Genomic DNA, 26,409 nt, shown 5'->3' with positions numbered 1-26,409 from the left:
GCAGTCACCACACACGGCTCTCCAGGCTCCTGGTCTGTCCCGGCCAAACCTAAGCAGACTGTGGGACCACAAGCCTGGCCAAACAGCTGGCCACACAGAAAACAGTCTCCAATGCTCCTTGCTGCTCTGTTTCAAAGGGCAGAGAACTAAGAACACATCAAACCCTTTCTTAAACCAGTCTAACTGGTGCTGCAATTAGTGGAATTTTTTTCAAGACTCACATATATGGTAAAAATTTAATATTTAGTTACCAAAGTTGTGGCACCTGTTTTTTTGTTTTTTTTTCCTGTCAACGTCTTCACCAATATTCTAATGAGAAGTTAAGACACAGCTAATACGTTGCTGCTAACCTGCTGTCATTTTACTACAATTCATCCTGGATATACCTGTAACACTCCAGAGCCAACACATCCACACAAAAGGACAGAGGTATAAAAGCCAATGTGCTGATTCGAAGGGGCACATGTACCCCAATGTTCATAGCAGCACTATCAACAGTAGCCAAAGTATGGAAGAGCCCAAATGTCCAACTGACAAACGGATAAGGAAGATGTAGATATACACATAATGGAATGCTACTGGGTGATCAAAAAGAATGAAACCTTGCCATTTACAACAACATGGATGGAACTAGAGTGTATCAGGCTAAGAGAAGGAAGTCAAGCAGAGAAAAGACATATGTCATATGATTTCACTCACATGTGGAATTTAAGAAACAAAACAGCTGAACAAAAGGGATGAGAAGGGAAAATGAGATAAAAAGAAGAGAGGGAGACCAACCATGAAAGACTCTTAAAGAGAGAACAAACTGAGGGTTGCTGGAGGGGAGGTGGGTAGGGGGGATGTGTTAAATCGGTGATGGGCACTAAGGAGGGCACTTGTTGGGATAAGCACTGGGTGTTACATATGTGATGAATCACTGGGTTCTACTCCTGAAACCAATACTACACTGTATGTTAACTAACTTGAATTTAAATAAATAAATTTAAACAAAAAAGTCAATGCCAATGTGTGAGGAGAGGCAAGGAGAAATCCTACTTACCATTTTCTGTAAGGATTTGAGAAAGCACACCATCACATAAAAATTATTAAGTTACTTATAAAATCCCTTCTAAGATGTACCATGTGCTCTGAGGATGACCCGTCTGGTCTTCTGCACCTCTGCAGCTTTCAGATTCAACAATGAACACCTGATTATGACTGACCTTCTTTTTCCTCGGGCAGCTTCATTAAGTACTGAAGAATATTCATCAAGCTTTGTATCTGATGTTGGACACTAAATTCACAACAGACTGAAATCCAAAATTCAGTGTCTGCCTCTAAAATAGCATCCTGTATAGAGAAAAGAAATTATTGAATTTATCCCTATTCGATATCGAATTTATGTAACTATCCCTATCAAATTTATGTAACTAAGTACAAATAATGGAAGTATTTGAAAAATATTTCTTGGCATGCAAAGGCATTATATACTGTTCCTTATAGTCACATGTATCACCAGATGAATGAATTACTGAGCTTCTTACCTAAAAATGCCAATTTATGAGAATGTTGGCACTATTCCAGGATAATCTGCATTATGATTTTTAGCAGAACTGAACATACCCTTTTACTCAGAATATGTCTACCTCTATTCCCAGATCCTGTGTCTAGAAAGTCATTTAAAAGCAGTCCTCGGCCTGTAAGTTCTGCCCTCATCCATCCAAACAGGGCTCTTCAAAACCACCACCATGTTGTAACCATTTTGATGACGTAGACATTCCTCCCTTTCCCCCAAGAAACGCCTTAAAAACCACTTTCAAGAGACACAGTTTAATCACTTTTCAGCTGTGCTGTTAGGCTGAAAACAGAACCACCCAGCATCGTACTAGACCAGTTCTTAGGTCGAATCACCTACATCAGATATCAGTTGCTATGGAGGATATTCAGAGTGCCACAGGCTCGGAAAGCAGCTGTAAAGAACGTCAAAAACCTCTTTACAAACGGTTGCGAGCAAGGACTGTTAAATCGACATGAGCACCAGCAGCCCCATGCTTCATAAACACGAACATTTTCCTTCTAATCACCCCACTCTATACTCTGACCTTTTCTCCACAGGCAGCCAGCAGCACTGTTTTCGTGACATACTGTTCAAAAAGCAGGACGAGGAGGACCCAGAGGAATCTTTCTGCACCCAGTGTGTCGACAAGCTGAACGAGGATGGGCAGGCGCCTGTGCTCTGGGACGTGGGGCAGCGCATCCACAAATACGTTCACGATTTTCACCACGACCTCTTCCACGTTTCTTGTGACTTCCACCGAGTCTCCACCATCAGACTGCAGAACAGCAAGCAGGGACAGTGAGTAGGAGCAAACAACCCTCCACAAAAGAAGCTTTTAAGTGGACACGGAATGTCCACGGCCTTCAGATGCTCCAAAAAAAGTTATCAAAAGAATCTGAATAATCAAAGACCTATCAATAAATATTCAAAGAGTACAGACGGTGTCCCAGGCACTGTTGGCTCCCAGGAGAATACAAGGCGTAGGATGTGAGCCCAGCCCCGAAGACATCATCTGTATGAAACAAGACTCACACGTGGAAAGAGAACACTAGCAGGCAATGAATGGCAGATGCCAAGTATGGGGCACTTACAACAGGTCTGCTCTCAGGCCAACCAGGAGGCTGCACAAATCAAGCAGGACTTGGGCTCTGCCCCAAGAAGAACAGGTACAGTCTACATAAGCAGAGTACAGAAAGGCCAACAACTCCCTGCTGCTTTCAGAGTAAAGTTCAAACCATTTAACTCTGGTACTGATCCTTCAAATGCGGTTGTTGAATTAAAGAATGAATAACAACCTCTTGCACGAATGAACGAATGAACCAAAGCCCCCCACTTCTCCCTGTCTCAACACTGCACTCCACGAACTGACTGACGTCACTTTCTTCACACACACGGTGCATGCTCCCAGACCTCGCCTTTTTACCGAGCAAATCCTGCCCTTCATTTATGCCAGTTCAAATTCTATTTCTTCTGAAACTGTGGTCTTCGGGGCCAACATGTGCCATCCTCTATTCTGAACCCTTCACCACTCATCTATTCTACCGGCATACATGCTACTGTGCATACAGCTATTTTTTTTTAGATCTGTGTCCCCTACTTGTTGGGACCTGTTGGACAGACAATATCAACCAAATACCAAGATTAAAAGGAGACGGTGGGGCGCCTGGGTGGCGCAGTCGGTTAAGCGTCCGACTTCAGCCAGGTCACGATCTCGCGGTCCGTGAGTTCGAGCCCCGCGTCAGGCTCTGGGCTGATGGCTCAGAGCCTGGAGCCTGTTTCCGATTCTGTGTCTCCCTCTCTCTCTGCCCCTCCCCCGTTCATGCTCTGTCTCTCTCTGTCCCAAAAATAAATAAACGTTGAAAAAAAAAATAAATAAAAAAAAAAATAAAAGGAGACGGTGCTGTCATCCCTGGAACGGTCAATAATGTGAGAAAGGCATTAACAACAAGTAGGAGTAAACAGCAAACTCAAGCAGATGACTAAGCTCTTTCACCTTCAAGGCTGCTTTTCAAATTGGCAGAGAGACCCAATCATCTCTTTGAGTACCTGGCTCTTAGAGAACATTTGGAAAATGTCTGTTGAAATTGCGTATTCACAAATTTGCCACTGGAGCTCTAAAATGTCCTATCTTCACTGACATGAGTAAGGGTATTATCCAACTGCAATGTCCTGAAATATACAGCAAATGTAAATTCACTCTGTGAGATTAATGCTAAGACATGTGTACAGTTATGCCCTCTCAGCAAAGCAGAACCAGCGATGCATGTTCATGTTTTTGGAAAGGACATTGTTACTAAGACTCATTCTTAGCTCCATCATTCTAAAATTTCAGAAGCACAAACACTTGAGCATTTCAGAAAGGCTTGTAATGTCACTTAAGTTTCACACTATATACAATTATAAAATTAAAAGAAATACCAACAATGGTATTAAAACAGCTTACCTGAATAAGTGCTGGGATAACCATTTTCACTGTCTTGTTAATAACTTGAAAACTGTAAGTATCATCTAGACGCATGACACTGGCTCCCATAAATGTGAAAATAGACATGATATTGTGTAGAACTTTATCCTGAAAGGAAACACACCTTTCAGCATTTTCTATTTTAAGCATATCAAATATCAATGATTCATTATAACTCAGTAATAAAAGAAGAAATACCCCACTGAAAAACAGGCAAAGGATTTCCAAAGACATTTCTCCAAAGATTAAACAAATGGTCACTGAGCACATGAAAAGATGCTCAACATTATCAGTTGTTTAGGGAAATGCAAACTCCAAATCATAAGATACTTCACACAGACTAGGATGACAAAAAAAAAAAAAAAAGTAAGGGATGCTTGGGTGGCTCAGTCAGCTAAGCATCTGACTTCAGCTCAGGTCATGATCTCAGTTTGTGGGTTTGAGCCCCCTGTCGGGCTCTGTACTGACAGCTCAGAGCCTGCAGACTGCTTCGGAATCTGTGTCTCACTCCCTCTCTACCCCTCCCCTGCTCACACACACTCTTTCTCTCTCAAAAATAAACTTAAAAAAAAAAAAAAAAAAAAACAAACACAGTACCAACTAGCAGTGAAGATATGGAGAAATTAGGATTCTCATATTCTGCTGGTGGTTACAAAATGGTATTATAGATGCTATGGAAACAGTCTGGCAGTTTCTTAGAATATTGAAGTTAACTTATGACCCAGCAATTCCACTACTAGGTATACACCAGAAAGTAGGAACGACTTAAATATCCATCAACTGATAAACAAATAAGCAAAACATGGTATCTGCATACAGTGGAGTATTACTCAGCCATAAAAAGGGATACTGATTCAAGCTTCAACATGGGTGAACCTGGAAAGTATGATGCTTAAGTGTTTTCACTTTAATGTTTCAGACATTAAAAAGGGCACATATTACAGGGTTCTTTTTATAGGTAATGTCCAGAAGAGGCAAACCTATAGAGAGAAAGTAGATTAATGGTTGCCAGGGCAGAAACTGTACTGACAGATGGAATGAGAAGTGACAGTTAACGAGCATGGCGTTTCTTTTGGCATGATGAAAATGTTCTGGAAGGAGATAATAGTGATGGGTATACAACTTTGTGAACATACTGAAACCAGTGAATAGTACAACTATTTAAATGGTTGAATTTAATGGTGTATGAACTATATTTCAATAAAAACAAAGAAAAAATATCAATGATTCTTAATTGTTGCTGGATTATCAACTCCTCTGAGGGCTACTGACTCTCTTCAAAGAAAAAGAAATCCTAGACTCATAAAATCTAGCACGTGATGTTAGTATAGAAAGACCGCTAAAGCTCACGGAGAACCCCAGTTAGGAACCCGTGACCTAAATCCCCGACAGGAAAAAACTTCAATCTCTTCAAAAGATGTATTTCTGTAACGGACATGATTTCTCTAACTAAGGCAGTTTATAATCCAATTACTTTTCTCAAGTCACTGGTTGAAAGCTGTCTGAGGAGAACAGGACAGTTAAATTTTTTCAAATAACACTAACACAGTTACACTGTGCTGGGCTCTGTGCGAACCATAAACTACCCAGTCACATCCCCACGATAATCCTACGAGAAGGTTACTATTACTGCCACTTTACAAAAGGAGGACCCGAAGCTTAGCAAGATCAAACAGCTCACACTGTCTCAGGCTATTAAGAGACAGGGCTGAGAGAACCGCCAATGAGACCCAAAGTCCACTGATTTCAAACCAGTGAGCACTTAGGTTATTTCCACTGAAGAAAGAAAATACCTAAAATATCTGCTGAAGTCTCAAACTTAATACTTACAGGAAATATTCCAGCCACAGTACCCAAAAGTAAAAGGGCATGGTGATGGGTCTGAGGCATCTCTGAAACACGGATGCACTGGACAATCAATTCCACATTGAACTTCTCCTCATCTAGAACATCTACAGTGACGAAAAAGAAAAAACTCTCTAAGTGGTAGGTACGTTCACACGCAGAGCAGTGAGTCCTTCCACCCTTTCCTTCCAACAAAGTACATACCCTTTGGTATTTTGCCACCTTCTGGAGAGAGCTTCTGGCAGATGTTAAGCAAACAACTAAGTATTAATTGTTTGGTGTATTCCATATTTCCCTGCTCTGGTGGCAAAGGTTCTAAACTCCTTCAGGACCCCCCAGAAAAAAAACATAATGGGAAATCAAAGAGTTACACAATTTCAGTGATACATTAAAGACCATTGTCCACAACACATACTTCATTAGGAATAACTAAAATATTAACATCAAACATAGACTATAAACAAGATGTAAGATTCTAATGCTAATTTTTTTCTCATGCAGGTAGGTGCTTAATGTCAAACCCTCTCTGTTGTACTTTCCATGAACTTACCTGAAACCTTAGAGGACAACCTTGCAAATTACTCTGCTTTTCAGACAGTAAAAGAGAATATCCACACTACAGTGGCATATACCAGAGCTATCAATCTAGTAATTTACACCTAAAAACATAGCAAGTTTCACCCTGTGTCTTTCAATACAAGTAAAGATGCCCAAGAGATGTGGTGTTGAAAGTTAAAAAGTAGGCTATACGAGGAGTGGTCACTTACTACACAATTTGGGGAACTGGCAAAGGGTACCTAAAACCTTTCTTTTCATCTTTCAACTACAGTACTTGCTTTACTTTACAGACTAGTTAAACAAGAAAAGACTGTTGAAAACAGACTGTTAGAGAAGACATGCAGGAATTAGAATCCTATTCTCTCACAGATCAAAGGCAAAGGCAAGTGTCATTACCTTGCTAGCAGGTTAAAAAGAGTCGGTATCAGTATCTGAGGACTTTTGAGTTTCTTTTTGTGCTGCAGTAATTCTAGGATGAGGGTTACTCTTTGCCAGTAAGAACCTCCAACTTCCTGAACGGATTCTAGATCTTGTGATTTTCTGTGAAACAGGTATGAAAATATTAGAAAAGCAAACATTATGAATGCTAAGTAAAAATTATCATACCCACATACGCCAAACTGACAGGTATCAAAAAAATCGTAATGGTTTCATAACATTTAAGGCCTGGGGAACAAAGGGCACTTTCTCACTGAACACATAGCTCTTACTTCTGCTGCATTTTTTGCCTTCTTGTTTGCTGAATTGTGCCCAAGGACTTCGTTTTATCTGGTGGCTCCAGTTCTATTCTGACTTGTTCAGCATTAACAGAAATCTGAAATATGAAGGAAGAATGGTCAATGATACACTTGCACGGGATAACATCACAGAAATAAACACTGACTTACTCTGGATTTCAGCTCAGGTCATGATCTTACGGTTCATGAGAATGCACCCTGCATTAGGCTTTGAGCTGACAGTATGGAGCCTGCTTCGGATTCTCTCCCCTCCTCTCGCTGCCCTCCCCCACTCACACTCTTTCTCTCAAAATAAACATAAAAAAAAAAAAAAGATACAGTGAAAACATCCATGTCACTTTTACATTTTCCTATGACTCTAGAGCTCAAATCAATCCCCAAAGGCAAACACCTTATGTACTTCCCACATACCAACACCTGCATAAATATTAAAACACACACACACAAACAGGACTGTATTATACACACTACTCTGTACCTTAATTTGTTTCATTTATTTTTTTATTTTTATTTTTTTTTAAATTTTTTTTTTCAACGTTTATTTATTTTTGGGACAGAGAGAGACAGAGCATGAACAGGGGAGGGGCAGAGAGAGAGGGAGACACAGAATCGGAAACAGGCTCCAGGCTCTGAGCCATCAGCCCAGAGCCTGACGCGGGGCTCGAACTCACGGACCGCGAGATCGTGACCTGGCTGAAGTCGGACGCTTAACCGACTGCGCCACCCAGGTGCCCCTAATTTGTTTCATTTAATGCATCTTAGAAATCTAAGAAAATATGTCAAAATTCTGAGAACTGCTAAAACTGGATAGAACTTGCCCATATTATTACCTATTTTTGTGAACTTGTTTTCTAAGTTATTTTTTTAACAGCAAAACAAACACAGAATAACCAGGTGGTTATTCTGATGTACAGCTATGTTTTAATATACACATAAATCAACAAGCAGATTCTCAGTCTCATTATATGTATGTCATTACACAACTATTAAGTATAGCCTATACCCAGTTGCACATGCTTGCATAAACGAGGTAGATCCCATTTAATATGAGTAAGATCCAACCTAACATACATACCCTACCTGCTTAACACTATAAGTATTTCACACAATAAAAATCATGATGAAAACTTATATTTTGATTTTGCACTTTTCTATGAGCTTCTTGTCCAGGATTCTTGTTGATGCTAACATCTGACTTTCTAAATGCACTGGAAATCAGAGGACAGTTAAACATGGTGTCCCTTGGAGAACAAACGTTAATAAACAAGTTACAGAAAGTTTGCAACTTACCCCTTTAAAAACACTGTTAACGGTCTGAGCACAATGTGAATTTTTACAGTTCACCAATAAATCAAACAACATGTGCAAAAGCTTCTGCTGAACTTTTTCATCTGCTATAGCTGCAAAAAATGGCTTTGTAATCTAGAGGGAATAGAAAAAAGGCAAGTGAGCTCAACGAACAAACATGAATTCCAAAAATGACCTTAAAGCCACTTTCTCTTACAACGTAAAATCATTACTCATTTTCTCAGTTAAAATGCAGTTCTTTTCGACACACATGTACATCACTCAATTTTGCAAAAACAGATCAAATATATTATATTCCTTTTAAAACATTGCCACTTAAGCTTCTCCAAGTAAAACAGTACAAAATTTAAAAGCTTGAACATATTTTAGTTTCTGAAAAAAATCACTGACCTTTTCAAGGGCTGTAATCTGAACGGTTGGCATTCCTGCGCCAAGTTCCCTTGTTGTATGCACGGCTTTTATAAATATATCTAGGCTCTTTGGGTCCTTATGTAAAAGGGATGCTGAATATTCATTATATTTTCCCAGAGTGAGTTGCAAAATAATGGCCTCATCTTTCAGGACAGCTGTCGGGTCCTTTTGGATCTTTTCTAACAGTTGTTCAGCCATAGGCAACAGCTGAGAAAGCACCATCTAAAGTTTGGGCAATTCAATAGTAAACAGTTACTGATATATAATTTTGCTTGCTTTACAAAGACATCCAAAGAGATGATGTTCCAAGACTGGGAGCACAGCCTGGAGAAAAAAGCCCCAATAAAGATGATCTCTTAGACATGAGAAATGGCATTTAATCCAATTAAGCACTGAAGTCTCCCCTGAAGTTCATTCTGTTATGGCCAAAAGCTCTAGGGGCGCCTGGGTGGCTCACTCGGTTAAGCATCCAGCTCCTCAAGCCATGATCACAGTTCCTAAGTTTGAGCCCTCTCTGCCCCTCCCTCACTCATGCTCTGTCTGTCTCTCTCTCTCTCTTTCAAAACTAAACATTACAGGGGCGGGCACCTGGGTGGCTCAGTTGGTTAAGCGTCTGACTTCTGGTCATGATCTCAGAGGTTTGTGGGTTCGAGTCCCATATTGGGCTCTCTGCTGTCAGTAAGGAGCCCGCTTTGAATCCCTTCTCTCTCTGGCCTTCCCCTGCTTACGCGGTCTCTCTCAAAATAAGTAAATTTAAATAAATAAATAAATAAATAAATAAATAAATAAATAAATAAATAATACATTACAAAAAAAAAAGGCTCTAAACCCTTCAGAGATGAATCATTTGAGTGTCCCAAGACTTTCTGAAAACAGGAAATACAAACTAAAGTCTTAGGCCACAAAAAGAAGTTTTAGCTTTCTCTAAAACATCACGTTTCCCCCAGAGCTTCCAAATTGATATAATATTAATTCATGTTATATATGTGAAGCCTTTAAAAACTAAACCAAAATGCTAGCAAATTATGGCTTGTGGGCCAAATCCAGAGGACCATGTATTTTTGTAAATTTTATTTACTGAAACATAGCTATGCTCATTTGTTTACGTAAGTGACCATGGCTTTCGCAATACAATGGCAGAGCTAATAAGTACCTGCAAGAAAGACCGTGTAGCCTACAGTGCCTAAAATATTTCTATTTGGTTTTTTACAGAACAAAATTGTCAATTCCTAGTTTATTTATTTTAATATTTTTAAAATATTTATTTATTTTGAGAGAGAGACAAAGAGAGAGAGCAAGCAGGGGAAGGGCAGGGACACAGGGAGACAGAGAATCACAAGCAGGCGATTCAGGGCACAGCTTGATGCAGGGCTCAAACTCACGAACCGGTGAGATTATGACCTGAGCTGAAACCAGAAGCCAGGCACTTAACCGACTGAGCTACCCAGGTGCCCCATCAATTCCTAGTTTAAACTACACCAGGGATGACACAGAGCTGATAAATGCCATCTGTTTGTTCCCACCAGGAAAATCTGATCATGTGGTTTCCACACCACTTTATCCCATTTCAGTTCTCCAAGTTGTCGTCAGTCCCAGACTGGCGAAGCATCTAGGCATTTTTGGAACCCTAGGATGAAGAGCTTCTCCTGTGCTGACCAGCATGCTCCTTCACAGAAGCAGGTGCTTCACAACCTCTTTCACTGGGATCACAGGCTTCCTTAACAACATCATGAACACTATGGACCTTCCCCCTAGAAAAATGGTCAACCACATACATTTAAAAAATGAACAAACGATTTTGGAATGTTCACAGGCTTATGTCCAAAACTATTACCTTGTGGAGGATTTTCACCTGAAGAAAAGACACAAACCAACAATTTTTTCAGCAGTGCCTCTTCAGTGTTTCCCCCCGTATGTTTTTTTAAATTCACTTAAAACCAAGTAACTGGTTAGGTAGGGATAACACACAATTTTGAAAAGGAAAAAACCCCCACAATATTTGCTTTTTGCATCCTGTGTCTTTTTCTACACTACAATGCTTCCCCCTCCCAAACGAGTAAGAGAATTTTCACTTCTGAGTGTGCTGCACGCATCTGCTTAACTCTTGGACACATCTTCCTAGATACGATGAGAAGCTCTAATAGTGCTTAGTAAGAACACACAAAACTACAAGCCGCCTGAACTGCACATACCTCACTGCTGACTTCCTGAAGTACTTTCATCAAATCCTTTGCAATATAAGATGGGGAACTATATACACAATTAAGTAGGTTTTTCAAAGTTTCTGATAATTTCTGATGAGATTTTAGTTTCTTTTCTCTCCGCAGTTCTTCAAATAAAGCAGCCAAATCCTAGAGCACCAAAAAGAAAATTGGATGAAAAAGAGCTAAGGAACTACAAAGGCTAAATGTGTTAATTATGGAAGATTCTTTCTCAAATGATGTGATGCTACTTATCATTTTTCATTTCCCCTGGAAAGGGTACCAATACCTCTCAGCTTATGATTAAAAGCCAAATACTGGCCTTTTAGCCAAAGAAAGCAGAGCAGAAATGAATGAAACATTGTACTCCTATCTTTTAAAAATGGGAGGAGAAAGATGTACGGATATTGCCATCAGTTTCTAAATTCAGTGACTTAAGTCGATCAAAATCCCTATAAAGCAAAATGTCAAAGGAGGAGGAAACTGTTCGTGTGTCCATACAGGAGTGCGCACATTCAACCTTCTCTGCGGAGGAATTTACCTGAGTAACATAGGTGGCGTCTGAGGTGATCTCCTCTGTTTTAGGAACCAAATGATCTATTACCAGATGGAAATGAGACACCACTCCACTGAGGGCCTGGAGACAAAGAATGGAGGCCCTTCGTACTTCTTTTATGGGGCTTCCCAGATTAATGAGTAGAGATGTCACCACTAAAACCAAATGGAAAAAAATTTAAGGAGCAATTTAAAAAACTGAAACAGTACAAAACTGAAATAGCACCTAAGGGTAGATGTTGAAGTTTTCCCCCCCACCGAAATTCTCTCTCAAGACCATTCACTGTTTAATTATGTTTACCGTGGATATATGCGAGCTTACCCTTTTGAAAACACACAAATGAGAGCAGAGCACAGGGGTGTACATATGCACACACCCTGCTTCAAGAACTATCACATTTCAAATTTATTTGGAACTGTTTGCCACCCAAGGGTGTGTGTGTGTGTTTATGTTTGTATATAAAATCATTCTTTTAAAACTGTACTGTTCTCCATTGCATTTTCTGTATTATTTAAACCATTATCTTACTGGTAAGTTCAGCTGCTTCCAGTCTTTCAGCATTAAAACTGCTACAAGCATCTCCATACATACATACGTCTTGGTAAGTGTGCAGAGGAAACTTCTCATTGTGCACCATACTTTGCAAATACTTTGTCCTTAATTGTATTTTATAATTTTTTTTTTAAGTTGATTTCTTTTGAGAGAACGCGCACACAAACAGGAGGGGCAGAGAGACAGAGAGACAGAGAATCCCAAGCACCGCAGAGCCTGATGTGGGGTCTGATCCCACAAACCATGAGATCATGACCTGAGCCAAAATCGAGAGTCAGATACCTGACTGACTGAGCCACCCACGCACCCCTGGAATTTTTTATAATGTAGAAGTTTCAGTCCCACTTTTCTTCTAATTTTGTATGATGCTTAGAGAGGCCGTCCCTGCTCTGAGCTGTTCAAGTGTCTGAATCTATATTAAATATTTAGAGAGGCCACACGCACTCCATGTTTTCTTCTAACACTAGAGCTATGTTGTTCTTTTTTAATGTGAAATCTTTAATTCATGTGAAATTTTGTCTAAGGAAATAAGGATGGAGTCAACTTTTATTTAAATGTTTTCAAACGGCTAGCCTCAGATGTCCTATTTAATAATGCACCTAAGAATCCCACAGCCTCATCACTCATACATTCCATCAGTGTCTCAAACAGCTATTTCTGCCAACTACTACTTCTAACGCCGTGTCCAGTATAGTGATGGATTCAACAGGAATGCTTTTGTTTTCCCAACTCTGCTATGAAGATGCTAGCTTTTGATTTGAGTATTTTTCTCATTACTCCTATTTTGCTGCCACAAAATTAGAATTACTGATTTTTATCGAATGCCTTTTAAATTCTTGGAAAATGATAATCCTTTAACACTGATATGGCCAATTAAGAGTTCTTTATTTTAAACCAATTTTATATTGTTGGAATGAACTTTATTTGGGCAGATACTTGCTTTTTAAGAATACGCTGGACTCAATTTACAGATATTTTATTTAGAAATTTTGCATTATTATTCAAAGCAACTTGGCCTGTTGTCTTGTTTCTGTCTCTAAGTGTTGTCAATTTTCAATGTTATACTCATTTTAGACAAAGAATCTGGAAGCTCTCCTTTGTTTTATGTCCTGCTCAGTCCAACAGCACTGAAAAACCTGCTTTCAAGATCTGGCAGAATGCATCTGTAAGATCAACTGGATTGAAGTCTTTTGAAACTATGACTCTGGGATAAAAAGACTCCTAAATTCCTCTCACGGTGTTATTTAAGCTTTATTCCATGCTACCTACTGGGGCAAACTGTGGTGACTTTCATTTTGCTACTAATGATCATTCCATGTATTTCATTTCTGGAATGCTAAGAAAGAGCTCAACAAACTGTCAAACTTTTCTGAGAAGGTCATGTAAAGGCTGGCAATCTTTCCTAGTCTCTGTAAGGTTAATTTATAAAATAAAGTCAGCAACAGCTGGAAATTGCGATTCACACAAAGGGCAGCTTCAGGCCAAGTCACTATTTGCTAAAATTCCCTGTATAGTGGTACAGAGCTTCCAGAAAAATCCAAATCCAAAAACAAATCAAAGTACTAAGTACTACAGTTACCACCTTCAAGTTAAATACTAGAACTCACAGTAAGCAAAAGCTACCTTATTAAAACTATCAGCTTTTAGGAATTTTCTTGTTTAAAAGTCTATGTGACTCTGTTTTCCCAAGTCATTTTATTTAGATTTAAAACAGGATATTTTACATAAAGGTTGAAAAAAATACTGAGCTTTGGTTTTAAACTTATGAATACATTTACTATATTGGTCAAGTATTAAAAAACCAAAGGCAGTCTACATCTTACAAATGATGTTAAATGTTCATTTAACAAAACTCGCTATATGCAAGACTGAGCTGGAACGCATATCTCCACAGAAAGTAATAAATGTTGGTTAGATTCCTAAACCACTGACAAAAATTCATAAATACTGTACTGTAATATTTTCATATTGCAGTATCTTTTTCTTTTGAACAGTGTCACATTTTTAATAAACAGATTAAAACAAATACCAGTACCTCCCAGAGTCCTTACAGAGCAGGTGCAGACAGAAGCTCCCTGTGCACTGGAGTGGGTGCCCGGAGGCTGGGGGCACTGAGTGACCTTCCACACAGGCCCTCCAGGACTCCAGTGCATAGGCCTTGAGCTTCCAAGGGGAACTAGGTGCACCTGACCTGGTTTCGGTGGACTACTGGGACATTTCTAAGCAGCATAAATGCAAAAGTTCTTTAGGAAGAATGGAGGTGACAGACAACAAGGCAGAGGGGCAGACGGAGTCGATCTTGCAGCAATTCTGGGGAAAAGTGAAGTCTTTTGGTCCTGCTATTTATAGACGAAGAGACATCTATCCCTCAGGAACCTCTGCCTTTGATATCAAAAGATAATAGACATTTTATACTTAATTAGAAAATCAAAGTAGTTATGACCTCTAAATAAAATATACATACCTTTAACAGAAAATAGCCATTTAAATAAATCAGGCTATTTCCATGCAATGGAATAGTCTGCAGACATTTGCAAGTAAATAAATTTCTGTGTTTACTAAGTAATAATATAGAACAATACCTATAACATATTAATTAAAGGATTAAAGTTTTTAAAAATGTGCAGTAAATCTTTCTCATCCAAAGGAAAAAACAAAACAAAACAAAACCTGAAAAAGCCTTCTTAAATTAAGTCCACCTAAAATCAGGGACTGCAGTTTTATAATAAGTAGTAATGAAATAATTCATGGGATTTTATTCTACAAGTAAAAACTTAAATTTAAATACATACTTTACCTTGTATTTAATGAAACCTTGATTATAATGATTAATTATGTGCTCTTTCACAAAGCTAATGAAAGAGAAACACTGAGAAACTGTTCTGGGAAAAGCATATATCGTTCATTTTGCTTTCACAGAACATTTATAAAGAGTGATTTTAGAATAAAAAAAAAGAAAAAATCAAGAACATAATCAAATTTCCCAAGAGCCACTGTTGTTCCTTTGACATTAAAATCCTTCTGGTTTGAAGAATCAATCATCTCCATCATCCTCATCAATTTCCTCATCTTTAATCACTACAGGGTCTAAATCTGTCAGATTCTCTCATTTGTCAATAGCTTGTAAATATCTATTTTTCAGTATCATGTTCATCAACTTCAGGAAATTCTGCATCTTTTACAAAATTTGCAAATTTCACTTTATCAAAAAATATAAATTTAAGTGTTTTATTAGTGAGTGTCCAACCTGAAAATGACTTACACCTGATAGAAGAGACAAATCCAAGAAGGCTGTCAGAGTGGAGACCTTTTTATAAGCAGCTGAATATTGGAACTATACTAAATGATCTGGCTTCCCCAGATAACCCTGTAACTGCTGAAACTCAGAAAATGAGCAGGATATTAACAACCTATGACTAATCATCTGCCATTTTTATTATGTTTTGGTGATTAGAAGTAGTTTATACATACACACATATAGTTCACATATACGTATATAAATTATACACATGTAGGGGCGCCTGGGTGGCTCAGTCAGTTAAGTGTCCGATTCGGCTCACGTCATGATCTCGCGGTCCGTGACTTCGAGCCCCGCATCGGGCTCTGTGGTGACAGCTCAGAGCCTGGAGCCTGTTTTGGATTCTGTGTCTCCCTCTCTCTCTGACCCTCCCCCGTTCATGCTGTGTCTCTCTCGGTCTCAAAAATAAATAAATGTTAAAAAAAATTTTTTTTAAATAAAAAAATTATACACATGTAGTTCACACACATCTACATAAATTACATGTATACACAGCACGTGAGTGAGAGTGCATGCACATGTGAGTGAGCACTTTTTTTTTTTTATTTTTGAGAGACTGAGCGGGAGAGGGGCAGAGAAAGATGGAGACAGAGAATCTGAAGCAGGCTCCAGGCTCTGAGGTGTCAGCACAGAGCACAACCTGGGGCTCGAATTTATGGACCACAAGATCATGACCTGAGCTGAAGTCGGTTGCTCAACCAACAGAGCCACCCAGGCGCCCCTATGAGCATTCTACTTAAAAACAAATTAAAAAGAAATTCTCCAAAGTACAATCCACACAAACTACATATAGAGAAAGCATTAAAATTGGTCATGACGGAACGTAAGAGGCTACTCACAATACCTGGAGAAGAGACAGATGCCAGCTGATGTTTACTCTGTGCTTTCTGAGAAGAGAGCATCGCACACCCTATATAAAGAGCTTGGGTCCGCAGCACTGTTTTCACGCTGCAGTTAAGTGGATTTGAAAGGCTAGACCCATACGTCCATAAAACAGAAAAGAACTTGAAGAACTGAAAAACATCTTGCAGATGCACCTAAATTGAACAAATCAACAACAGGGAAGTTTAATTTTTACTCACATTCGGTTGGTTCCAAATCCTCTTTTCACTAGTGTGTAATTACACAAAACAAATATTTCATTGCAATGTTCTGCTGCTTTGTCTCATGACTTAAAATTTTCTACACTTAACCAATGAGAAGGATGCAAATGAATTCAAAGGACTTGCTACAACTCTGCATTTGAACACACCGAACAACAACAAAATGAGAACACTAAGCAGAAAACCAAGACGAGTGATGCTGGAGAGGCCTCATTAAGAAAGTACTTCAAAGATGGAGTCAGCATCACCAACTGTGTCAAATGCTGTGGAGGGGCAAGAAGCCAAGAACAAAGGCCTCGACCATTGGAGGTCACTGAAATTTCTTAGCTGAGTAGCATAATATACTAAATCAGCCCTGTGAACAGCACTTTCTCACTGGTAATGGCACTCATCAACCAAACAGCCTGGGCTGTTGTGATTATGAAACACATTAACGGGTCTAGCACACTAGCAGGCACGCAACAAAGTGCACCTGTGTCCTACCTACCGATTGGTGTCACGACAGCGCTACCTCACAGGGCCATGTTTATCAGCGCACACTCTTCACCATAATCAGCACACATTATTTTCATTTTCATTAAAACTGTCATAACTAAAATACCCTGTGATATCTTCTTAGAGGGAAGAGTATGCCTGAAAAAGAGGAGCTTCGTACCTTTATGAACAGTTTCATCAGGACCCTAAAATGAACGGCATCAGCACCGGTGAGTATCGTCTCAAAGAGCCCAATGAGCAAGCGCACATAGGCCCTGCTGTCTTCTCGCAGCTGTTCGGGGTCCCACCACACGTCCTCTACACGGACATGGAGACAAAGAGACGGTAAAGAAACTTACGTGGACACACTGGTGCGAACTTTTGACTCAAGACACTAGTTCCATTTCTAGAGTATCGCATTCGAAAGTCACACTCTGTCCTACCTCTAGGAAAGGATTTAGGGGCCTTTAGTGCATGAATAAAATTTTTCAGTGAAAATATGAGTAAAACTGAATCCTCCACAGCAATATTCTGGGCGGTGTTGAGCTGTTCTATGTAATGTGTCCACAGTTCCACTGGTATCTCTCTGTCCATCATCAGCTCAAAATGCCATTCTGAGGGGATTTCCTGAAATGGTAAAAGAGACAAAGACAACACAAACAAGGGATTCTGAACATGGGTTATACACAGGAGAACCGCAATGGATGTGTATGTCTGGGTAATATGCAAAATTGTGTCTCTATGTGCATATTTATGTGAGAGAATTAAAAGCTTTAATCACATTTGTAAAGAGATTCAACCATCAATCACTATTTACAAAAAAAAAAAGATCCAAGTTATCCACAGTTTCATGTTACCTATATTTTCTCAACACACACATCTAAAAACAAACGTTAGTCACATATATTGTGTTTATCAAGTGACACATTTCTACACAGAAAGGAGCTGGATTTCTAAGAGACCCTTAATGGCACCTTTCTCATGTCCCACTTTTACAGGTAATCTGAAGAGGGTACATAGTAAAATCTCCAAACTACCTCCAAACAGGTAATTCTGCAAATAAGCAGCAAAATGTGAGGTGTTTAGAAATTATACTGCAGATACTAAAAAGCAGGAGAAAATATGAAGGAAAATTATGAGACTGTACAGGAGAGCACACAGCAGTAACCTGGAAGGAAAGAGCCAGACTTCTAAGAGAACGTCTCTCTGGAGGGATTTCACTGACTCGATATGCTGCTACAGCCAGAAAGAGGCCCATGATTCCCAGAAAGGGTACTAAATATAAAGCATTTTATCTGCATATGTGTATGTGTATGTATACATATGTGTGTGTGTGTCTATATATATATATATATATATATATAGACACACACACGTATGTGTATATATATATATATATATATATATACACACACCCAAATTGTTCACACTTTTAACACCAAGGGCAAACACCCTTCAGGTTACCACAATCCACAAAAGATAAGAAAGAAAGAATTCAAGAAGGGCTTATCTGGGCTACTTTTTTAAAATACAAAAATTTATTACTCTTTTTAAATTTATAGGATTTTAGGTAACAATGACCATGACCAGAACTTGTAAAATCCTGAGGGTATATGTAAATGTGAAAAAGATGCTGACTCATTCTGCAAATCCTAAAATGAAGAGCCCTCTGAATGATGGAGGACAAATAAAAACTAAATACTATTACAGGGGGCAGATATTAAAAGAAATAATCTTATTACCTCAAGATACGGTACTAGGTAAAAATACAAACAACTGAAACATGTTTCTTAGCTGATATTGTCAAAGACAAAGAGTAAGCTGGTGAGATCCAAATCTGATGTAACATTAAAATACAAAAGATCAATTCTTAGGAGACAATAGAATGAAGTAATATTTTATTCAAGCACTGACATACCTAGTGAATTCTTCATCATGAAGGATAGTTATGCATAACTCAGATAACTAGCCAATAAAGATAATAAAGGGGACAATCAACCATTAGGTATAAAACATCACGACCTTGACATTCTGTAATTCAATTAACTTTTCTAATTCAGCATTCAACTGAATCCAAAGATTCAGCGTTTCAGCCCCCAATTTTCAGTTTTGCTGTGATTAACAAGCCAGACTGCCACTTTACTCAATGTTCCAGACACTTTGCACTACTTACCACTGCAGTAATGACACCTTCAAGCTTCTTTATTTTTTTCTGCAACAAACTGAAGACTCTTATTGCAAATGGAAAGTGAGTTTCCTTTAAAGATGAACAGCAAGAAACCAGCACAGCCGTGACCAGGTGAAAAGTCACTTTCTGCTTCAGACTAAAGCAGTCCTTCTCCCCAAGGCTTATTAAATCCTCCACCTTGAAAAATAAACATTCTCCATTACTGGTAGCTCTTAGTTCACATAAAACAATTTTCTCTACCCCAGACCTATCTGGGTATTACATTTAAGGTGAGATGACAAATACAAAGCCTTTAAAAAGTAGTAAGCACTGACTTCTAAGTAATTAAAAAAATTTAAAAATTCAGAATTATAATGAACATAAATAACTGCACTTGGCAACCAGATAAATGCTTTAAAATTATACACCTAATGCCTTGACAAAGCTTTATTTACTAAGGCAAAAAAAACAAAAACATAACTTTTTGATATTTTGCTATTTTAACAAAAAACAGGATTTCATATTTTATTTTTTTAATTTATTTTTTTAATTTTTGAGAGAGAGAGAGAGAGAGAGAGACAGAGCATGAGCGAGGGAGGGGCAGAGAGAGAGGGAGGCACAGAATACGAAGCAGGATCCAGTCTCTGAGCTGTCAGCACAGAGCCTGACGCAGGGCTCAAACTCACAGACCGCGAGATCATGACCTGAGCCAAAGTTGGATGCTCAACCAACTGAGCCACCCAGGCGCCCCCAGGTTTTCATATTTTAAATAAAAGGAAACAGGGAGGCAAAAAGGTACATATTATTCTTATTAGTCCAATATAAAGCCACAATAAAAAATTTATATAAAACTTAAAAGATATAAAACAATCTGCAGAATATACTTAGTCAAAAATGCAAACATTATTTAAAAAAAATCTAGTGAAGCAAACACTGAGAAATCCAGGGGTGTTCTTTGACAGCAAACCTACCATCTTTAACATTGAAGAAGGATCCCCTGAACTTATATTGTCAGCCAATAATGCAATCATCTTCTGATTTGCCACACCAATTAGCTTTCCTGACTCTGTGCTTTTAATCACATTTTCAAGAGCTGTTTAAAAAAAAAAAAAAATGAACACAGGGCCCTTATATCATGAATACTCACCTAAAGAATTCTACAGAGTAAGAAACTTAGGCAAAAGTTTTATAATTTTCCTATGAAGGTTTGCTCTGTATTTTCCCTTTTGTCAAATTCTGAATCTGTGTGTGGGTCAGCTTCCTTTCCACTGTCCAGCTGACCACGGACCGTGGGAACAGGGGCACCAACCCCACTTCCCAACACAGCTGAAAATATACATATAAGTTTTGATTCCTCAAAAACCCATTAATAGCCTACTGTTAATGTGAAGTCTTACTAATAACATCAACAACACAGATTTTGTATCTTATATGTATTACATACTGTAGTCTCATAATAAAGCTAGAAGGAAAAAAGTACTATTTAAATAATTCTAAGGAAGAGAAAATGCAGAGTACTGTACAGTATTTACTGAAAAATACCCACATTTAAGTAAATCTGTGCAGTTCAAATCTGTTGTTGATCAAGGATTGTAGGTTTTTGATCTTAGATTTTTGATCTTAAACAATCTTGCTGACACAGAACAGAGCAAATGTGATTTCAAATAAGTTACAGCCAACATTTGCTGTTGTTTTTTTTTTTCTACAAGGCAACTGAATTTCTTACCTTCCTTCCAGCCCCTTAATATAGGGTGCAGAGAGCAAATTCCTGATTTTGATAAATATATAGCGATTTTCATCTCTGCAGATTCCATGTCATCATTGATGATAATCATAAACGGCAGCAGATGTACCACCACCTGATTTGACAAGTGATCATTTTCTTTCAGTAGCTCTTCCTTAATTAGTATGTCTGCTGCTACCTCAAGTACCTTGTACCTAAGACACAAACAGATTTGGCTGAGAAACCCATTAGGAAACTTAAATTCAGCCCCAAATCATTGCATTGTCCCTGCTCAGCTGACATTATCCTGGTCTCAACAAACACATTATTCAGACACAGCCAACACAATCACTTAAAATCCATGCCAAAAGGTGAGTTATTTGGGAGAACAATTTTAAACTAACTCCGTCAAATCTTTTTTTTTTGAGAAATCATTAGGCTAACTATAATAACATAAAACACCTCACACTATATATAACTCCACTAGAAATCACAGACTCACTCGTAATTTTAAAAAAATCTGAACACATACTATGTGCTAAGAACTAAATATGATGGATACAAAACAAAAACCTGCAAGACATGCTCTCTTCCTCTAAGGAACTTAGTCATTTTTCCATGAAAAAAGCTTAAATGCCAAAAATGAGCTCATCAAATAGTACAGAAGGTAACCATGTGCCTCTGAGCTTACTTTCATAAGTTCGTGTTTCATTATAAAGTAATACACTATCCTGGGAAAAAATAATCAAATAGAATTATATAAAGTAGAAAACTAAAACTTCCGGGGAGCCTGGGTGGCTAGTCAGTTAAGCATCCGACTTCGGCTCATGTCATGATCTCACAGTTCGTAGGTTTGAGCCCCACATTTGGCTCTGTGCTGACAGCTCAGAGCCTGACGCCTGCTTCCGATTCTGCGTCTCCCTCTCTCTCTGCTCCTTTCTCACTTGCACTCCGTCTCTCTCAAAAATAACATTAAAAAAATTCAAAAAAAATAAACTCAAATAAAAACTAAAACTCCCTACTACCCTACTTCTCAGATTTCAGTATTATGTCACACATTATAGACTCTCACCATTTTATGGAGAAAAAATTTCAGAGAATAGTATAATGAAGCCACACAAATCCTAATTCTTTGCATAATGCAAGAATTACATTATGATTCATTCCACTACCATGACCATATAACTAAATTAGAAAATGCAAACATGTAAACACAAAAAATGAAACAAGTATAAGAATTTTGTCAATTCAAAACAGTATGAAGAGAAATGAATACATACCATCCCCTATTTTTTGAAAGTTCTGCTCTTCGAAAGAGATTTAGAAGATTTGAAACAGTCACTTCCGAACTAAAGTGTTGTTTAAAAATCTAAAGGGGAAAAAATGGCCATAAGTAAATCTTCACCTGCTTCAAATGCATACAGTACTTGTTAAATACACTTTAAAAAATAATGAATTGTAAAGAATTCGTCTCCCAACAGTCCTTGAACTATTTCAAGGCTTTATGAGAGCTATTTCTCAAAAGTGGCATTCATGAGCCAATTTTCCACGATCCCAAGGTACTTACTATCGATAACAATTTATAAAACACTTTTCCCTTTTGAAAAACTTCTATGTAATACGAAGTTGTGCAGTCTGATTTCTCCCATAAGCTTTCCTTAACCAGGCTTACGTCTATGCTCTCAAGAGAACAAATTTCCAATGAAGGAATAATTTCCAATATATTCCTGCCTAGAGCAGAGAATCACATGAGGAGGAAATATTTACAAATTGTGTATTTCAACAAACAACAAATTCACTCACCTCAAAAGCATTTATAGCCGACAAAACAACATCTAAACTATCATCACCTAATCGGGTTAAAACAGCTTCTTTTATGAAAGACTCATCGACGTTCTCCTAAATAAGAAAAAAAATATATTTAGTTGCTGCTAAAACCTCCTAAGATTTTACCCTAGATAGGAAGCTTGGTTTTGTGAAAAGCACTCCAGATTATCAGTAAGAAATATAGGCTCTGGCCTAGATGCAAATTCAAACACTCTAAACATACCTGCACTGAACTAGATAATCTCTAAAAGGCCTTTTTATTTTTTTGTTATTTTTATTATTTTTTTTTAATATGAAATTTATTGTCAAATTGGTTTCCATACAACACCCAGTGCTCATCCCAACAGGTGCCCTCCTCAATGCTAAAGGGCCTTTATAGATGAGTAATTATTTGGTACAAACTTTTTCCAATTTCTACTGAAAATATAATAGAATATATATAATTCAAATATAATCTTTGCATTAAGAAGTTCATCTTGGGGGCGCCTGGGTGGCGCAGTCGGTTAAGTGTCCGACTTCAGCCAGGTCACGATCTCGTGGTCCGTGAGTTCGAGCCCCGCGTCAGGCTGATGGCTCAGCGCCTGGAGCCTGTTTCCGATTCTGTGTCTCCCTCTCTCTCTGCCCCTCCTACGTTCATGCTCTGTCTCTCTCTGTCCCAAAAATAAATAAACGTTGAAAAAAAATTAAAAAAAAAAAAAAAAAAAAAAGAAGTTCATCTTGTTAAATCAGAGCCTGGATATTGAGAGTGCAAAGACTCAAGAACCAGAATATCTAGGTTTAAATTCTGGCATTACCCACCTACCAGCTGTGCGACCGACTGGGTAATTTAACCTTTCCAGGCCTCACTATTCTCCACCAGAGAACAGAGCGAGTAACAGTACCAACTCCAAAGAACTGCTACAAGATTAAACAATACACATCAGTGCTTAGAACGAGGCCTTTTACGTAGTAAACACTATTAAAGTCAGCTATTATTATCAAGATTTTTACAAGAGTAAGGACAAGCACTGCGAAGCCAGTCTGCCAAAAAGATTATTTTTTTTCATTTACAAAAGAAAATAAAGCACGTAATCATTCACAGTAACAAAAAGGTAAGATAGCAAATCAACCTAAGTATATCCTTATCTATGGGTGGTGAAAAAAATATAAATAATGCTACAAAAAATAATAAGGCACTCTGTTGGGAGATAAAACTAAAATCCCTAGAATTCACAAACTGAAGTCCAACTTTCACATAGCAAATATCACCAAAATTTTCTAAATAGCTAGCAAGTAGTCAAATATCCCAATCTGAAGACAGTTAACCATGCTTAAATCTAAAAGGTGAATGTGTACAACGGCCTTTATTGAAACACTAACCAAATCCAGAAGTGGACAGGAAAGAAAGGGATTAAAAGAAGGACAAGAACACCTTCAGATATAATATTAGGAGCTTCTAGGAATCCTTTTTTTCATTCTAGACACTGGGATCTTCCTATCACAATGAAGACCAGTATGCTATGGTTTAATTATCCAGCAAATCACTAACGCAAACCTATCAACACCTTGTGAGACGTAATTTATGCCAGATCAGAAATGAATCAAAGCTACAGATTATAAATTTGAGTATCACATCAACCATTTTTAAAGAAACATTCTTGGGGTGCCTGGGTGGCTCAGTTAGTTAAGCATCCAACTTCAGCTCAGGTCACATCTCACAGCTCATGAGTTCATGCCCTGCATCGGGCTCTGTGCTGACAGCTCAGAGCCTGGAGCCTGCTTCGGATTCTGTGTCTCCCTCTCTCTGTCTCTCCCCCGTTCATGCTCTCTCTGTCTCTCTCTCAAAAAATACGTAAATAAGATAAATGTTAAAAAAAAAAATCCTCCCAGATCCTAATGTTGCTATTATTATTTACGTATCATTTTAAAACGAAGTAACACAAAAATATAAAGTAAACCAAAGATAATATAAATATAAACCAAAAAATTTTAAGTCCACTATCACAAAGCCTTGCAAAACCAAAAAACTCAAATTGAAATGAATTTACTATGGTAATTATGATTGCACTCTGAAATTAAATTCTATTTGTGATATGAATCTGGTTCTAGCTATCATGACACAAGTTCAAGTTCAGCATGTTCATACTATGGTGTGCCATGAGGACACTCAACTCTAGGACCACTTTTCTCTTCCGAAATGTTCCAAATATGCAATAGTACTACATGAGAAGATTTAGATTATCACACAGATGAACACTCTTCCTTTATAGTAACTACACTAAATGTCTACACCAGTTAACCCTTCAAACTCATGACTTGACAACAATGTAAAAAAAAATTAGTCCATTTGAAAGCCAGAGAAAAATTTTAAAAACATAGTATTAGTGATAAGCTCGAACAGCAAAAATTGTGACAGAATTGTTTGAATGGCTGAAGCTCAGAAAATACTGCTCCATTTCAATTACTGCAAAGTCTTGGTAAAATACCATTTTGGTAAAAAGACATTATTTACAAATTAAGTTAGCCTTCGTACTTACTATTCACAGCCACCAAAATCTGAAACAAATATAACCAGAGGTACTGAAATCATGGAACAGTGTTCGAAAAGCTGTAATTCCAATGTCCCCAAATACACTCATATTGAACTTAAGAGTACCAAAGTCAAATTTCAAAACTACAACATTCTCAGATAATTGGTGAACCTCTGTAAATGATCTAGAAATCATAGCCTGAAAAACACTGAAGTAATAATCTGCAATGTGGAAACACGAATATAGAGGTTATTAGAGCATGGCTGCTCTAATAAATGATGGCTACTGGCATGTATGGTCCAATGTACTCTCTGTGATATTTGCCTTGTGTCTGTAATTACATAATATCAATTGTAGTTGGTAAGTTCCAATTTCCTCTTCTAGAATTACACTGTGCATTTTAAGGATAAAAATATCACAAATGAAGCTATCTGAAACAAACCTCTGATGTCTTCATGATATTTTTCAGATGATTAATAGCCAGAAGTCTCACAGGAGCAAGTGGATGGTTCAGACTGAGCATCAAAGACGTATCAGAATCTGCTAAAAACTACAGAATTCATCACAATCACCAAATGATTTCACCATTAAATCTGAGCATCTGATCAAGAATAAAAACCAGAGAAAACTGCCCTAAAATGCCCAACTCATTTGATAACAACCATCTAAATCCAGAAACCAAAAAGTAAAATCTTTGTCTCTAGAACGTAATGAGTTACAATAGATGAAAAAAATGAGCATTGTAAATGTTGTGATTTTGAGAGTACACTTGTGTCTATGTGTAGGTTTATTTAGTGAAGCAATTCTGTGAAGTAACTTTGTATTCATTATACGGATCTAACTTCAGACTGAGAAACACCTGAAATAAATCAGTGTATTAGCACCTAAATGAAAATATGAATTAAAAAAATTGGTCACTGAACACAGAAAGCAATTCACCTAAATAATAAAACAATGACAGTCAAATTAATGACAACTTACCTCACTTATGTAAAAAGACGAAAAAAGGAAATCTATTATCCTAATATTGGAAATGAAACTAATTAAAGATGAAGGTCTAATTACAAAAGAGAAAAACCTAAACAATCACATTTCTCCTCATAACATTTATTTTCAAGGCTAACTGTAAAAACTG

General features: G+C 37.9%; 1 protein-coding gene across 1 annotated transcript in view; it reads right to left on the bottom strand.

The window, feature by feature from the left end:
- HEATR1 (HEAT repeat containing 1) overlaps window positions 1-26,409 on the bottom strand; it is a 50,895-nt gene that overhangs the window by 13,922 nt on the left and 10,564 nt on the right. The window contains exons 12-31 of the mRNA XM_025915005.2: window positions 25,717-25,824; window positions 22,741-22,836; window positions 22,218-22,306; window positions 20,941-21,152; window positions 20,186-20,307; window positions 19,221-19,412; window positions 17,491-17,674; window positions 17,229-17,365; window positions 16,315-16,507; window positions 11,606-11,775; window positions 11,056-11,214; window positions 8,843-9,085; window positions 8,435-8,566; window positions 7,118-7,221; window positions 6,804-6,947; window positions 6,054-6,172; window positions 5,835-5,956; window positions 3,984-4,112; window positions 2,085-2,315; window positions 1,206-1,332 (exon numbers count right to left, since the gene is read on the bottom strand). Of these exons, the coding sequence (XP_025770790.1) occupies window positions 1,206-1,332; window positions 2,085-2,315; window positions 3,984-4,112; window positions 5,835-5,956; window positions 6,054-6,172; window positions 6,804-6,947; window positions 7,118-7,221; window positions 8,435-8,566; window positions 8,843-9,085; window positions 11,056-11,214; window positions 11,606-11,775; window positions 16,315-16,507; window positions 17,229-17,365; window positions 17,491-17,674; window positions 19,221-19,412; window positions 20,186-20,307; window positions 20,941-21,152; window positions 22,218-22,306; window positions 22,741-22,836; window positions 25,717-25,824 (3,013 nt within the window). The remainder of the gene's footprint in view (window positions 1-1,205; window positions 1,333-2,084; window positions 2,316-3,983; window positions 4,113-5,834; window positions 5,957-6,053; window positions 6,173-6,803; window positions 6,948-7,117; window positions 7,222-8,434; window positions 8,567-8,842; window positions 9,086-11,055; window positions 11,215-11,605; window positions 11,776-16,314; window positions 16,508-17,228; window positions 17,366-17,490; window positions 17,675-19,220; window positions 19,413-20,185; window positions 20,308-20,940; window positions 21,153-22,217; window positions 22,307-22,740; window positions 22,837-25,716; window positions 25,825-26,409) is intronic.

Source organism: Puma concolor, chromosome D2, assembly GCF_028749965.1.
Source record: "Puma concolor isolate L17-30 chromosome D2, mPumCon1.1.hap2, whole genome shotgun sequence".
NCBI lineage: Eukaryota > Metazoa > Chordata > Mammalia > Carnivora > Felidae > Puma > Puma concolor.
This window is presented reverse-complemented; position numbering and strand designations above follow the sequence as displayed.